Source organism: Ambystoma mexicanum, chromosome 1p (genome assembly GCF_040938575.1).
Source record: "Ambystoma mexicanum isolate Mex_15411 chromosome 1p, UKY_AmexF1_1, whole genome shotgun sequence".
In the NCBI taxonomy this organism is placed as follows: domain Eukaryota; kingdom Metazoa; phylum Chordata; class Amphibia; order Caudata; family Ambystomatidae; genus Ambystoma; species Ambystoma mexicanum.
The window spans coordinates 626,148,498-626,164,379 of NC_090921.1; the positions used below are offsets into that span (position 1 = coordinate 626,148,498).

A 15,882-nucleotide genomic window follows, 5' to 3' on the forward strand; every position below is an offset into this window, starting at 1 on the left:
ACATGCATGATAGCACAAACGAATAGCCTTTCGAAAACAGTATACTACAGCCACTACAAAACACCCTACTGAAATGCAATAAAAACAGTTTTCAACCAAATGAAAAAATATTTTCAATCATTCATCAGCATAAGCCCCCAGTTGTACTGAGAAATTCCATCACTAATGAATGGCTTCATACTGTCACAAAAGCTTTTAGTTCCAACACGTCTACTATTGAGACAACATCAAACCATAATTTTTGAAGTTATCCCGCTTCTCTTTCTTTGATTGCAGAAACCAGTTTTAGGTTCTTCAGTAATAATGTTAATATTAATGGACATTTATAACGCACACTATTACCACTGGAGTGGTCCCCTGGTGCTCTTGCGGCTCTGAAATGTAAGAGGGTGAGGTGTGTTAGTGGGGTATAGTGGGACAAAGGTAGAGCAAGAAAAAGATTGTAATGTGATGTTGGCAGCTTCAGTCCGTTTAGCACCGCTCGCTGAGCATGGTTGTGGTTCATGGATCGGTAGACTCCTATGTGCTGATGAGGGAGACGATGGGTGGTTTGTTTTGTTGTTGCGATGTAGTGAACTATGTGCAGATTGCTGCGCAAGGGCATGGTTGCGTTTGTTTAGCGTTTGAGAGATGTCTAGAGGAGATTTGATGTTTAGCAGTTGGGTTAGTGGGGCTTTTCTTACCTTGTTGCTTTTTGGATGTTCGATGCTCACCAACTCCCTCACAGCGTTCTCCGCCAGTGTTTTCCTCTCATTGAAACGGTTTACTGGTCTGAGGGTGGGAAAGATTTAAATGCCTCCCCCCGGGCCGGGAACTGTATGGTATTAGGAATGTTTGTAGGTAGGTAAGGGGTTGACTTCCATCCTCTCCCTGGGTTTACAGTGCTGGTTCCCTCGCTCCGATTAGTTGATGCTCTTTGCTAACTGGGTCCGTTTTTGGTTAGTGCTCCCTCATCTGCGGCTAGAGTGCCTATTCTTGGGTGGAGTCTAGCGTTGGAGGTGCTTTGGGAGCGGGCATGCCCAGGGTTCTTTCCCTCGCCACCTTCTTCCTTCAATGTGCATTCATTGTGGCCCGTTTGATTTCCAGAGGTGTCTTTTTACTCGTCCCTGTCCAGTTGTGAGCTGAAGAGCCAGGTTTGAAGTGATTTTCTGAATCCTCAGTGATCCTATGTTTTGCATATTTCTTTCAGAAGGGTGTTCCATGTTTTGGCTGCCAGGTGGGAGAATGATGATCCTCCAAGTTTTTTTTCCTGTGTATGGTTTTGGTTCCAGGCAGGTGTCATTGCTTGATCTGAGATTTTGTGTCGGTAGGTAAATGGTTATTTTGTTTTGTAGGAATTCTGCCCCTTTGCCATTAATTGCTTTGTGCGTATTGCACATCATTTTGAATGTAATTCACTGTTTGATTGGCAACCAGTGTAGCATTTTTAGCACTGGGGTAATGTGGCCCTTTGTGATAGTTTTAGGAGTAATCTAGCCGCTGCATTTTAGATACATTGCATTTTCTTCAGTAGGTAAAGGCTGCTGCCATAGTCTATTCTGCACATGATGAGTGCGATGATGGTCAGTGTTTTATGGGTGAAAGAGTGGAAGGGTTGGATTCTGTTTTATCATGTGTAGGTGGAAGAAGCATTTCTTGATAATTGCGTTTAGTTGTGGTTCTAGTGTGAGTGCATTGTCCATTAGGAATCCAAGGTTTTTGACTGTTTTCGATGGTCTGATGTGCTGTTCCTAGTTCGCTGGGCCATGGGATTTACTGGTTATTTTACTGGTTATTGGAGATAATCATAATTTCTGTCTTGCATGGGTTGAGTTTGAGGCTGTTTGTGTTTATCCATTCGTAGAGCTCTTTCAAGCAGTCTTCAAGCATTTTCTTCTCAACTTGTGTGTCTTTTATAGATGATTTGTGTGTTGTCTGCATAGTTGTAGCAGGTACGGCTGTGCTTTTGATGAGCTTGATGAATGGAGTCAGGTAGATATTGAAACGTAGTGGGGATAGGGACGATCCTTGTGGTACTGCACAGTCAGTGACTCATGGAGTGGATTTGAAGGGTTTCACCCAGACTGTTTCCATTCTATCAGTTAGGAATGATTTAATCTAGTGTGGGGTTAGATCAGTAATTCCTATTTCTTCTAGTCTTTTGATGAGGATGTCATGGCTGACTGTGTCGAAGGCTGCGGATAGGTTGAGTAGTATCAGGGCAGAGTTTGTGTTGAAATCTGAATGATCTATGATTCATAATTGAATGTCCTTCCATCCTTTCTCCATTCTTCATTATAAAGGTCTGCTTACACACATTTGTACCATTTTGAATAACCTTTGAGACTTGCTCACTGATGCAAGGATAATTTCCCATTGATCAAAATGCTTTTTGCTTACACATCTGTTTAAAGAGCATTTCCTTGCCTCTGACATACATTCGCATTTGTGACCAAATACCAGCACCCCCTTTTTTAACAAAGATTTTGGAATTTTGTCTAGAGTAATAACTGTTTCGGGGATAGACAATCTGGATTCAGATCTCACTGCAAAACTGAGACAGCAAAGCTAGACAGTAGAGATGATATGGCCACCAAGATACACTGCTGACCATGTTTGACCCCTGGGCAGCCTTCAATCTCCTGAATCACTTGAGCATTCTAGATGGCCAAAGCATATTGGCCAGGTTGTCAGAGAAAGACTTAAAATGGTGTACCTTCTTTTTGGCTGACTGATTTACCTGTATGCATTGAAAAAGACTAAAATATCATCATTTCCAAGTGACATATTGGGGCCCATAGGAATTATAGCTGTCTCCCCAATTATTTCATAATTACAATAAGCCCCTACATGGTTTACTTCAAATTGTGACTATTGGCTTACATTGCTATGTTGACAAACCCCAGCTTCTTTTTTAAATTTGCCACCACCAAACCTCAAGATAATACCAAACTGTGCACCCTTTTGGAACCAATATACAACTGTATGGATTACAAATGGCTCAGCCTGAATAGCTTAGAAATTGCAAGTTCGATCACAAGCATTGGTAGCCAACATTAAAAAACACACCTTCAACTCCTCTTATATTTTTCCACAATCAAACTCAACTAGAGGTGCTTTTGGACTAAGTGAGACATGTCATGTTACAAGCTCAATGAGTTGTTACATTAGGCATTTTAAACATATAATTCCATTTGTGGCAGAAATACATTCACCTGGGACCTATAGCTAAAGCAAGAGATACTGCAAACCTTCATTATTGTAATTCCTTGTGCATGGGTTCAACACAGAAATAAATCAGTCAATAGACTTCAGATTGTTCAAAATAATCTCTGCATGGTTGCCACTGCCCTACCTTTTAACCATGCCACACTCACTGCACAGTGTAACACTGGCTTCTAGTGCACACAGATACCAGTGCACACAGAAATATGTGGGAATGTAATCCCATACATGTCAAGGTGGCAAGCTGCCAAACAACCTTAAATCATACACCTCTGTTTACCGCTCCACTATAACTTAACAATGTATTCCCCATTTCCTTCTAAATTCAACATTATATCAGCCCGAGGTAAACGTTTTGATATCCAAGCACTATTGATTTGTAATGGTATGCTATGGCAATGTTTATTTGTAAAGCGACTATACACAAGGCAAGTGTTTCAAAGCGCTCAAGGAGGGAGGGACCAGAGGAGAAAAACAACAGTCATTCAGATCCCTTGAGTTTCCGAGCGATAACCAGTCTGCCTCGGTAGAGTAAGTGCATAGTACAATTATACATTTAAATATATATATAGATAACAACAAATAGGTCTGACAACCATTCTTCAGTTTTTCCAAGAGCATATAGGCAACACCATGCAGGAGGGGGGACAGGGAGGAAAAAGATAGACGATCTTCAGGCATGGTACGTTCAGATCGTCCAAGTGCACAGACGTTACAGGAGAGGGGAGGGAGGAAGACAAGTGCCGGGGGGGAATTCGGATGCACCCAGTTGGTCAGAGACTGGCTAAGTGCTGAGAGATGCCATTCTCAACGGGTAATTTACTGGGTGTAGTAGCAATAAAGCAAGTGCAGGCCCTCAGGCAAGTGCTGGAGGACTGGCAAGGGTGCCGGGGACCTGTGAGACTCTGAGGTTCTACCGGCAGACAGTCGGCATGCTGTGTGGAAAAGGAATGAGAGAAGGGATAGAGCGGAGAGGTTAGCAGGGTAGAGGGAGCGAGAAGGAAGAGAAGAAGAGGAATGTCTTAAGGAGTTTCCGGAACCTAAGGAGATCAGGCTCAAGACAGAGGGTGGCACAGAGGCTATTCCAGAGGGAGGACCCTGCCGAGGATAAAGATCTCCCTTCAAATCTCTTTGAGAACCGGCTCACTCGCATAAGGTTGGAGGTAGATGAGCGGAGGGCTTGAGAGGGACAGTATTTTGGAAGGCGTTGAAGATAGGTGGGTCTCAAGCCCCAGAAAGTCTTGTGGACAATGCAGAGAGTTTCGAACTTGATCCTTGCATCCATGTGGAGCCAGTGGAGGGATTTCAGTGACGGAGAGATGTGGTCCCTGGGCTTGAGGCCAAGGATAAGTCTTGCAGTTCTGTTCTGGGTGAGTTGCAGAGGGTGCAGAGCAGAGGCAGGGAGGTTGAGAAAGAGGCTATTGCATTGATCAAGCCTTGAGAGAACCAGGGCTCTGCAGACAGTGAACCTCTAGGGGAAGGTGTGAAAAGGAAGAGTACCTCTGAGGAGGTGCAGCTGGTAGTTGGACTTTTTAGAGATGTCCGAAATGTGAGTGGAGAAGGAGAGAGTGGAGTCCAAGATGACCCCAAGTATTTTTGCGTCCCATGTGGATTGGGCGCAGGCCAAGGAAGGCCGGCCAGAGTGTGAGTGGGAAAGCAGGAGTAGGAGTCCCAATGCAAACAATTTCATTCTTACTGGCATTGAGGCAGGGGTTTGCGGCACACCATGACTGAATTGCGGACAGTCAAATATGAGCGGGGAGGTCGATGAGGGTAGCCTGAAGGAGAGTTGCGTGTCATCCACGTAACACTGGAAATTAGAGGTGAAACTGGCAAACTCACGTGCCAGGGCAGGCATGTAAACATTGAAGAACCAGGGCAAAAGGTTCAATCCCTGGGGGACGCCGCAGGTTGAAGGTTTGATAGTGGAGAGAAAGGACCCAAGTTCCACCTGGGTTGGCCGGTCGGACAGGAAGGAGGTTAACCATGCCAGTGCCTGACCAGTGATTCCCAGGGTGTCACAGAGACATGTGATCAGGATGCTGTGGTTTACCATGTCAAAGGCAGATGAGAGGTCAAGAAGAATGAGGACATAGCGAGTGTTAGTGTCAGGATTAGCAAGCAGTTTCCATGCTTCTGGATGCTCTAAAGCCAGACTGATGGTCGTGCAGGCAACCAGCAGATTCAGTGTGGAGGGTGTACTGAAAGATAGCAAATTTATCCAGGAGTTTGCCCAGGAAAGGGGTGATGGAGATGGGGCGGTAGTTTGCTGGAATCGAGGGGTCGGCAGAGGTTTCTTAAGCAGAGGGTGCATTAGGAAGCGCTTAAGAGAAGTTGGGAAAACTCTTGTGGCAAAAGAGAGATTGCATAGATCAGCCAAGGCTGGGGTGAGAGAGTCAATGTTGTCCTTAATGGTTATGGAGTGGCAGGGGTCCACCTGTTCGGACAAAGCCTTCATAGACTGGACTTGTCTGGCAACCTCCTCAGGTGTGATGGGAGTGATAGAAAAGAGAAGTGGTGGATTGGCCAAGGGAGTTGCCAGGGGTGTTGGTGTATGATGTGGTGTGGATGTGAGAGAGGAAAGGATGTCATGGGTTTTAGCGGTGAGGTGAGAAGCCAAGACCGAGCAAAGGTCCTGGGTGGGTGTGACAGAGAAGGAGGCTGCTGCAGGTTTGGCCAGTTCCTTATAGACTTTGAAAGGTTTGGCTGTTTTGTTTGATTCCACAGAGATGCAGGCTTGAATAAAGACTCTTTTCTTGGTGCGGATGCAGAGTCGATATTGCCTTTGAAGGAGGTGGCAGGCCAGTTTGTCAGAGGGTCCGCCTCACGCATTCCATTGCCGTTCAGCTGCCCTAGACTTGCGTTTAAGGGCAGCCAAATCAGAGCCTTAGCAAGAGTTGCACTTTTTGGAAGGATTCAGCCGGACCCTCATGTCAGGGGCAAGAATGTCAAGGGTGTTGTAGATAGAGAGAGTGAAGTTAGGGAGGGCTGTGTCAGGGTGCGAGACAGCCACAGGAGTAGGAGGCAGAGAGTAGGCGGAACCAAAGGGAGCCGCTGTCACTCTTTTCATGAGTCTGGTGACTTTGAATCCGAGTGGTAGCGCCGGGTGTTCCGATGAAAGAGTAGAGGAGAGCTTTAAGTGTGAAGAAAGAAGAGGGTGGTCCGTCCAAGGGAGAGCGATAGTGAGAGGGATAGAGAGAGGGATGTCAGTAGAGATGAGAGCATCCAAAGTGTGCTCTGCTATGTGTGTGGAGCCAGAAGGTAGGATAGAGAGGGACAGGGAATTGCATAGATTACTGAAAGGTCTTGAGGAGTCAGGAGAGTCCAGGTGGATGTGGAGGTCGCCCAACAGGAGGAGTTCAGAGGAGGAGGGGAGTAGAGAGGAGGCCAGGTCAGCCCATTCAGAGAGGAAGAGAGTGGATTGCCCTGGTGGCTGATAGAAGGTGGCCCTAAGGAGGGAAGATTTAGGAGAGAGTGAGAGCCTGCAGACTAGGCATTTCAAAAGTCCTGAGTGGGGATGATGGACATAGTTGGGGATGAACAAGCTCCCTATCCAGTTAAAGGGGAAGTAATATCCGCACACTTAAGAAACAGTGATATACCCACCTTTTTTCACACTACCTTCACATCTAGGCCACCACTTAAATCTATATCACAAATTCAAAGAGCCATACGTTTTCATAGTGTAAGCCTTCTATTGTGAACCTTTCTATTCCCATTTTGCCTTTCCCAAAAGGAGTTATCTTGCAAAATACTCCCCAGGACGCTTTTCAAAAAGATGGAGCGCAAGAAAGTAGGGTTAAAACACTTTTGCAGTGGCGCATAGGTAAGCACGTAAGCTTTCCTAAGATCTAGCCAGACGAGGAAGATGTGGTAAATGTAATTGGCCAACAGGCTTTGTGAGCGGTAGGGAGGATTGGAAGCAGAGATCAAGGAGGGAGAGGGTGTCTGGAGAGGGCGCAGTGGTTGTAAAGGCGTTAGGCAATAGGGGAAGAGGAGGGCAGAAAGGGGGGTCCCTAGTTGGACCATAGGGGTGTATGGGTAGACTGTTGAGGGAGCAAAATTAGGGTTCTGTTGATGTTCCCCAGATGAGAGCAGGAGATGATAAAGAGGTGTAATGCGTCCGGCAAGAACTTTTTCTTCCTCATGAACAAAAAGAGCAAATTTGAAATGAGCACATACAGTCAGTCTCCAAGCCAACAGGTCGATCAATGATTTAGGGTTCTCAGCGCTATTTATAACCTACCGTTAATACATATTTATATGAAATGGGTTTGCAGGCATTTTTAATACTTTCTGCAAACCTGTTTTATTCTGTCTCCTCTTTGTAACCTCCGAAAGGGATATTGGAGAATTACATTTTTAGAAAACAATGTTTTTAACAAGAATTAAATTGCTTCTGTCACAAACAGGTTGTTTAGTAGAAGAAATGAATCATTTTCGAAAGAGTTGCTGGTTTTTTTAAGCGACTCAATTTGATTTTTCAAAACATTTCTGGTTTTTAATAGACTGTTTTGTTTTGTATAAATTAGACCTGATTGCACTGTTTTGCACATGTAACATTTGAGGCGAGGGGCTGGTTATTTGCAATTTGCTAGCTATGTGTATCTTGGATCAAAATGGCCCAATTTCCGTACGAGTGAATACAATGTACTCAGCCCTAACTTTGGGACCCAGGTGAAGCTCAGAGAATGGGATATACATTTGAATCGGTGCTCCGGAACACATAATAAATCTAGCAGTTAGTATTCTGTTTATTTTGAATAAGAATATCCAAAATAATTTCACATTTTACTATTCATTTCCTTTTAGCATAGAGATTTTGGCAACTGACAGTGCAGCATCAATCCCTCTCAATATGTCTCATGTGTTTGTGATTTCCCTCTACAATGTGACAATGTGCTCACCTTCATCACATTAATGTGCTCACTTTCATCACATTATAAACGCGCACAATCTCTCTTGCACGCGGTGCTACCGTACCTTTGCTTCCCACTCCATCCCAGCCACAGAGATCCCCAATAGCAGCACCACAGTCAGACTTCCTACGATTCTTATGTCATTGATTCGGTCTACAATGATTACACCATTCTCCTGTTGGAAAACAAAAAACAAGATATTGCTAAATGTTTACTTCTGGCAAGAACGTGCTATTAAACAACAAGATTTTAAGAGTAGCTCTCAATGCTTTGATTCCATTTAACTGTGTTGTACAGCACCCTTCATTTCAATTTTGATACAGTCATGGATCACAGAAACCTGTAGCTAATATGGGGGGGGGCTACAATTCACAAAATGTGTATGAACATGGTATCTTTTCTCTGTTTCAATAGTGCATCGTGTATAGGGGGCATGATCTCCAACTACAACTAGCATCAAATGCTGACAACATACATGCACACTCTCAAACACATTCCAGACCCATATCCCTGAACCGTCGCTCCTCCGTACACCACTGGTTGGCCACCAACTACTGCATGCTCGGCAGAGACTGACTTCATGTATGCAGCAATTCCAGGAGTAGTGGTTGTTCCCATTATTCCGCTCATCTGGACAGACCATTCTTTGGTCTCCTTCTCGGTGCCTCTTATGACTCGTCTGTTGTCTCCTGCCAAACGTATTATTATCAGGAGAAACTGGCGTAATTTGGACGTGCCTCATTTCGCATCTGGTGTTATGGCTAACTGCCCCAATAACAGCCCTATTGATGTTTCTATTATGTCTTAAACATCGTTGAATGTTGCAGATCAGCTTGTACCACCTTAAGCTTACTAGTGTTCGCTGTCAGTCCTCCCATCCTTGGTTCTCTGTTGAATTGAAAGCAGCTAAGCTTAGTGTTCGCCAAGCTGAGCGTAAATGGTGCTCGTTTTATAGCTACTCTGACAAAGCTATGCTTGTCTCTCTATTTAGGAAGTATCACCTGTTGATTAAAATAGCCAAGTAGTATTTTTTTTTTTTTACACACAGCGTTGGAGCAGCTGCATTTAATTAGTCAAAGGAGCTTTTTTTCTGTTGTTAAATCTTTCTCTTCCGCTGCCCGCTTTCTTCCTACTGTTCTTCCATCTCAGTCTCATTGTGACACTTTAGCTAATTTATTTAATTCCAAAATCACTAGCATTAGTGACAATATTGAATTTTCCCATCCTAGTACTAGTGCAAAGGTCATTGACATCAGCCCGCCTGTAACCACCAGCTGGGTTTCCTTTCCGGTGTTTACAGACGAGGCTGGCTTGACTGCCATTTCTCATCTTAAATCGCCAGCCCCATCTGACCAGTCCCTTTATCTAGTCTAAAGAATCATTCCTTTGGAGACCGAGGATGTGAATCTTTCCTGTAGCCTAGGATCTATTCCTGAATTGAAACAGGCCACTGTGGTCCCCTTTTTAAAGAAACCATCTTTGGATGCTTCTATTCTTTCTAATTTTCTGGAGTCTTCTGCGGTGCTTGACCCAGCGTCCTAGTATCAGACATGCATGATCTCACCAGGCATGTTGATGGCGCTGTGGTTGGGGCCCTGATTTTGCTCGTTCTATCAGCAGCTTTTGATACTGTTGACCACCCACTCCTCCTCTCTCGCCTGACCTCCCTTGCAATCTCTGGTCCCATACTGGCTTGGTTCACTTCATTCCTGACCGGTCGTGGCCGGTCTGTGTCTCTGCCTCCCTTTCTTTCTCCCTCTCATTCTATTTCTTGTGGGGTCCCCCAAGGCTGTGCCTTGTCCTTGATGTTATTCAACGTCTGCTCCCTAGTAGCTCTTATCGCTCCCATGGCTTTAGATGTTACTCTTATGCGGACAACACAAAACTCCTGCTGCGATTAGATCTTGACCGGGATGGAGTGTCGTCTCTCCCGTGTGACTGTCTATGAGCCTTGGGTGACTGGATGAGCACCAGTCGGCACAAGCTGAACAGGGATAAGACGGAGGTCCTGCTAGTGGGAACCTTGTCTGCATCAGACTCTTGGTCCTCTTCCTTCTGGTCTACCTCGCTGGGTGTATTTCTCACTACGGTGGTGAAGAACCTAGGGGTTTATCTGTCTGCCTCACTGTCTATGGCCTCACCGGTGAGTGCGGTATGTCAGTCTGGACACTTCTTGCTGTGGGTTCTCCGTAAGATTATACCCTTTATTCCACCCTTGCTTCATCCGCTAGTGGTGGCTGCTCTCGTCTCAAGTAAGATTGACTATTGCAACGCCCTTTATCTGGCCCAGCCGGCCCGTCTTATCCACCGGCTGCAATTGCTTCAGAAGCTAGCTACCCAGGTTCCTACTGCAACCCTGTATGGCTCTCACATCAGCCCGATGCTGCGCCGCCTACACTGGCTTACAGTGCAACAGTGGATTGCTTTCAAATCTCTATGTCTTGTTCATCGAGCCTACTATCAGGTTGGACTGAATTCCTTCAGGATAAGTTCCAGCCCTATATTCCCAATTGGACACTTCGTTCTGGTGGTGACTGCATGGTCATATTCCCCAGGTTCCACCTTCCGAGAGTTGGTGGCCGGGCCTTCTCTGTAGCGGCTGGTAAGCTTTGGAACAATCTCATATTTAAACTTAAATCAACTGAGAACCATCTGGACTTCTGTTGCCTACTTACAACTACTCTCTTTTGCTAAACTCTCTACTGGCTGCAGCCGTGTTTCATCTCGCGCCAAGATGCCCTTGGGTGAATGTGTGCATAATAAAGTTACCTAACATAACATAACATCCCTCATCAATTACCCCGAAGACCAGTGGTTGCTCTTCTACTCCGACACACTTGGCTTCCTTCTATTACCCCTGCAGTGTCTCATTACCTTGAAAGCCTCTTTGATAGGGAATGCAAGTCCCCCAACATGCCTTACAGCTATTGGCATATAACCATGATAGCAGCCACTAAACATTTGCAAGAAGCTTCCCCACATTTCTACAGGCCAAAACCCTCAGTATTATTTTGTTGGTTCAGTTCAAAGACCATAAAAACAAAAGGACACCAATTCATCAGCATTGTACATACAACACAAGAGAATAACTACCAATACCAACATTTTCAGTTTATGCAAGACCTTTATATGGAGTTATAGGATCTTAAAGAAAACTAGTTTTATGCATGCGCCAACTAAATGCCATAAGGGCGTGAAGCCACTGCAATAGAATAACAAGAACACTATTGACTGAATATCATATGGAAAACATGCACTCAACATTTAGCTGACGTTACAAACATGTGTCCTTTTCTACAACCTGTAGTTGGCTTCGGAACATTACAGGTATCCTTCTACAGATGACTACAGTTTAGCATATGTTATGAATATTTGCAAGATAGCTCTGTATGTCAGAGGTGAGATCATGTAATTCATACCGTTGGTAAAAGTAACAATATTAATAGATACATTTTGCGAATAATAGCATGTGGCATCATGTAATGTGAAGAATCAATTTGGTCCACAACATGTAACCTTTTGAGTCCCCCTACGATATCTACATAGGCCCTAAAACAGTGACCTTGTTTTGCCCTTAAAGTGTAAACATATGATCTACATTTGGGGCAGTTGCTAGCAGAGGCATAGCCAGGGTAGGGTCTGAGCAGACAAGCACCACCCAAAATCTGTAAATGCCCACTCAACAGCGATGTCCTGCAATTTATAGATGTTAATATCACTGCGGCGGGTCCAACTACATTAGCTTCAGGCCCCATTTGTTAACCAATCCTGGCTACGCCTCTGGTTACTAGTAAGTCCTGTACCCCCCATGTCCCAGGAAGACAGGGCAATACATTATTTCACTGATCCTTATGTGTCCCCAGGTCCCCAGCAGACCTGGCCCACAAATTATTATTATTATTATTATTATTATTAGGATATTTATTGAGTGTGGACATAGCTTCAGGAAGCAATTGAGCAATTTACAATCATAGGGGGAAGAAGACAGTGAGGAAAGCAGAGAAATGCAGAGCGGGAGTTGACAGGAGAGGGCGAGCATGGGCAGTTGGTAGCAAGGGATCTACAAGCAACCAGGGGAGGAGACAGTAGGGAGCAGATCACTGATTTTCAGGTACAGTGGAGAGTGCAGAGTGGGTGGACCTAGGTGTTAGGGAGGAACCATTCCTTGAAGATGAAGGTCTTGAGCTCTTTCTTGAACTGTTGAATTGATGGGGCAAGTCTGGTGTTCTTGGAGAGGAGGTTACAGAGTCTTGGAGTGTAAACAGAGAATTCCTGTCTTCTGGTTCTTTCCTTCCTGTACTGTTGGAGTTCAAGTTTGCACATTTCCTTCCTTCTGGTGGATTGGAGACCTCCAGAGATTCTGAGTTTTCTCAGTGAGGTAGCGTGGGGACTTTAGGGTGACAGCCTTGTAGATAATGCAACAGGATTTGAAGATGATAAAGGTTTGCAGCGGGAGCCACAGCTGTTCGATGAAAGTAAGGGGAATGTGGTTGAATCTGTGAAGTCCTTTGATGTGTTTTTCTGCAGCATGCTGGACACATCTCAGGGCTGCCGGAATAGTCGCCAGATTCCTTCCAAAAATGTATCGCCACCATCCAGGTGGGAGAGGAGCAGGGCTTGCACAGTAGATCTGAAGTTCTTTTATGGGATAAAGTGCTTGATTTTCCACAGGAGACGAAGTTGATACCATGCCATTTCTGTCTTCCTTGCTATGTACTGTTTGAATGTGCGGTGTCTGTCGATGTTGAACCCAATGAATTTGGCACAGGTGGCCAGCTGAGGTGTGAAGCTCTCGAGGTTCATAGCAGAGAGCCAGGTCTGGATATCAGCGTGTTTCATGTTGTTGATCAGCAGTAGTCATTCAGCACTGGACATCCAGGATTGGATCAATATGAACCTGTGGATGTCATCAATGGAGGATATGGATGTTGTGTCGAGTGAGGAAAGTTGAAGCAAACAGATAAAGGAGTACTTAGAACTTCCAGAAAGTGAAACATACGAATGTACAAATCGGGTGTCAATGTATAAAGAAGCATAGCAAATTCTATAACTTCTTGAATAGGATGTTGTATTCACCAAATCACATTGGGGTACAGTCATAAGGTTAAATAAGAAATGCCCATTATTCATTTGGTTGCAAGGTGACATCTAAGTATTTCAGAGGGCTTGCAGCCAGAAAATGGAAAACAATTTGATGACTTTTCCTGCTTTTCATAGATATATATGATTGTTAAGAAAGGGTGAGAAAGTTATAACCCTGCCGGTCTGGAATGAACATGCCGGTAATTCCATTTACCTGCACATTACAGAAATGGCATAGTACAAGTTTGCCGGGGGTGGGGGGGTTACCTGATTTACCTCCAGCCAAGAGCTGGAGGTAAGTCAGGCAAACCACCTGCAAAAAACAGCCGGTATAACCAGTGTCGGTAATACCAGCCATCCACCCAATGGAGTCCTATGGACTCCATGGAATGGTGATTTACCCACTGTTGCCAGTACCTGTAATCTGCTGGTAATTCTAGCAGATCAGGTGCCAGTAACGGTATTACCATTTACCGGTATACCATCAGATTTACCGGCGGGATAACAGCAAACACATAATGAGGCCCATTATGTCTATTTTTCAGGGAGTCATGAAAATGTGCACTTGTTACTTCTGACATACAACCATGTCACAGTACTAGATATTGAGGCAAAGGTTATCTCCCTGGCCAGCTTTAACACAATGGACACACCTTGTGTATTTCATTATTCACAGGGATGAATAGGGGTGATTTATGCATTTAGGATACAGATCCTCTTTCCAAAGGTTACGAACCAGATATGCTTACAAAGAAAAGGAAAATTCAGCATTTTGCAAAATGCATCTCAGTTTACTGAATATAAAGACCAATGGCTGGTCAGAAAGTCAGAAGAAGACCTGGAAACATGGACTGACATTAAGAAGAAGGGTCAATGCCCTGTATATGAACACATTATCAAATGTGCTCCTTATCTTGCATAATCTGCACCTCTCATGTGGTCTCCAAGGTTAAGATACTCTGTTGTCACTGAAAAACAGATGTTCTTGTGTCAATCGAGGAAATTCTTTTGACATGCATGCACATTAAACAAATAATTGGAAAGGCAATGGGAAAGTTTGAATTCCACTAAAAATCAAACAAAACTAAAATAATTACTGTTCAACAGCAATCTCCAAATTACACTTCTGTGTACCATCCCCAAACTGATGCCTTGGTTGAAAGATTCAATAAAACACTGAAGTTCATCCTACGAAAATTGGTAGATAAGGATGGGCAAGACTGGGATCGAATGATCCCTCAGGCACTATTTGCAGTAAGGAAAAACCCTCAGGCCTCTACAGGATTCTCTCCTTTTGAACTGCTTTATGGTAGAGAGCATAGAGATGTACTGGACATGCTCTGGGAATCCTGGGAAGAACGAGAAAAGGCACCCATTCCCATCTCGCAAACCGCTACTAGAATGGGAGAGCATATGAGACTTGTTCGAGATCTAGTCTGCACTCATATGGAAAAAGCCCAAAGCCAAAAGAAATCCACTTATGACAGAAAGGTGCGCTTAAGATCATTCTTCATAGGACAGAAAGTACTGGTCCTCTTACCCACCTCAGAAAACAAGCTTGTCTGTAAGTGGCATGGGCCCTATGAAATATTACAACAAACTGGAACATGTACTTATAAAGTAGCCCAAACGGACAGGAAACTGAAATTCCATTTATATCATGTTAATCTCTTGAAAGAGTGGAAAGAGATCCCATCAGTCACCCATGCCAAAGTAGTATCCTGTTTGGTTCCAGAAGAAATAGACAGCTTTGAATTAATTCTGCTAGAGCTATCTATTCAACAACAAGAAGATCTAAAAGATGTAGATACCTCATTTCCCGATGTATTTTCTGAAAAAACAGGAATAGTAAAAGACACATACCGCTATATTAGAACACCCAAGGTTAAAGTGGTTCATTTAAAACCGTATTTACTCCCAGAAGCCTTTAAACAGATAGTGATTGAGGAAGTCAACAAAATGTTGAAAGCTAATATTATTGAGTCTTCTTCAAGTCCATGGTTTCCTCCTATTGTGTTGGTCACTAAACCTGACTGTTCCTGGAGGTTTTGTATTGAGTTCCGTCAAGTGAATGCCATTTCGGATTTCGATGCCTACCCCATGCCACGCATCGTTGACCTAATTGGTAAACTCGGAGCAGCCACCTTTCTATCCACCCTAGACTTAACAAAACAGTACGGGCAAGTCCTAGTATATGGCCCAGCGAAAGAAAATACCACTTTTTTAACACTGCTAGCACTGTTTCAGTTCAAAGTCCTACCTTTTGGCTTACATGGCATGCCAGCCACTTTCCAACGCCTCATGAATAAAATATGACAACCCTATTCCGATTTCTGTCAAGCTTATATTGACGATATCATCATCTTTTCCATCTTTATACTATTATGATAGTCCTCAGACAGGCCGGCTTAACCGCTAATCCATCTAAATGTAGACTGGCCCAATCAGCCGTGAAATACCTCAGCTTCTTTGTAGGGAATGGAAACATACAACCTCAACATGAGAAAGTGAAATCTGTCTTAGACATACCTACTCCCAAAACTAAAAGAGATCTCAGAGCCTTTCTAGCATCAATAGGATATTACCGTAAGTTTATCCCAAACGTTTTGGACAAAACCACTAGGCTTACAGATAAACTCAAGAACCCTGAACCCCAGAAACTTCATTGGAATGACAG

The 15,882-nt window shown here is 44.1% G+C and overlaps 1 protein-coding gene across 1 annotated transcript in view; it reads right to left on the minus strand.

Annotated features, from left to right (window-relative positions):
• The window catches only part of LOC138577272 (solute carrier family 12 member 2-like), a 953,949-nt gene that overhangs the window by 487,608 nt on the left and 450,459 nt on the right, over positions 1 to 15,882 (minus strand). Inside the window, exon 6 of the mRNA XM_069649614.1 lies at positions 8,188 to 8,298. Coding sequence (XP_069505715.1) covers positions 8,188 to 8,298 — 111 coding nt within the window. The remainder of the gene's footprint in view (positions 1 to 8,187; positions 8,299 to 15,882) is intronic.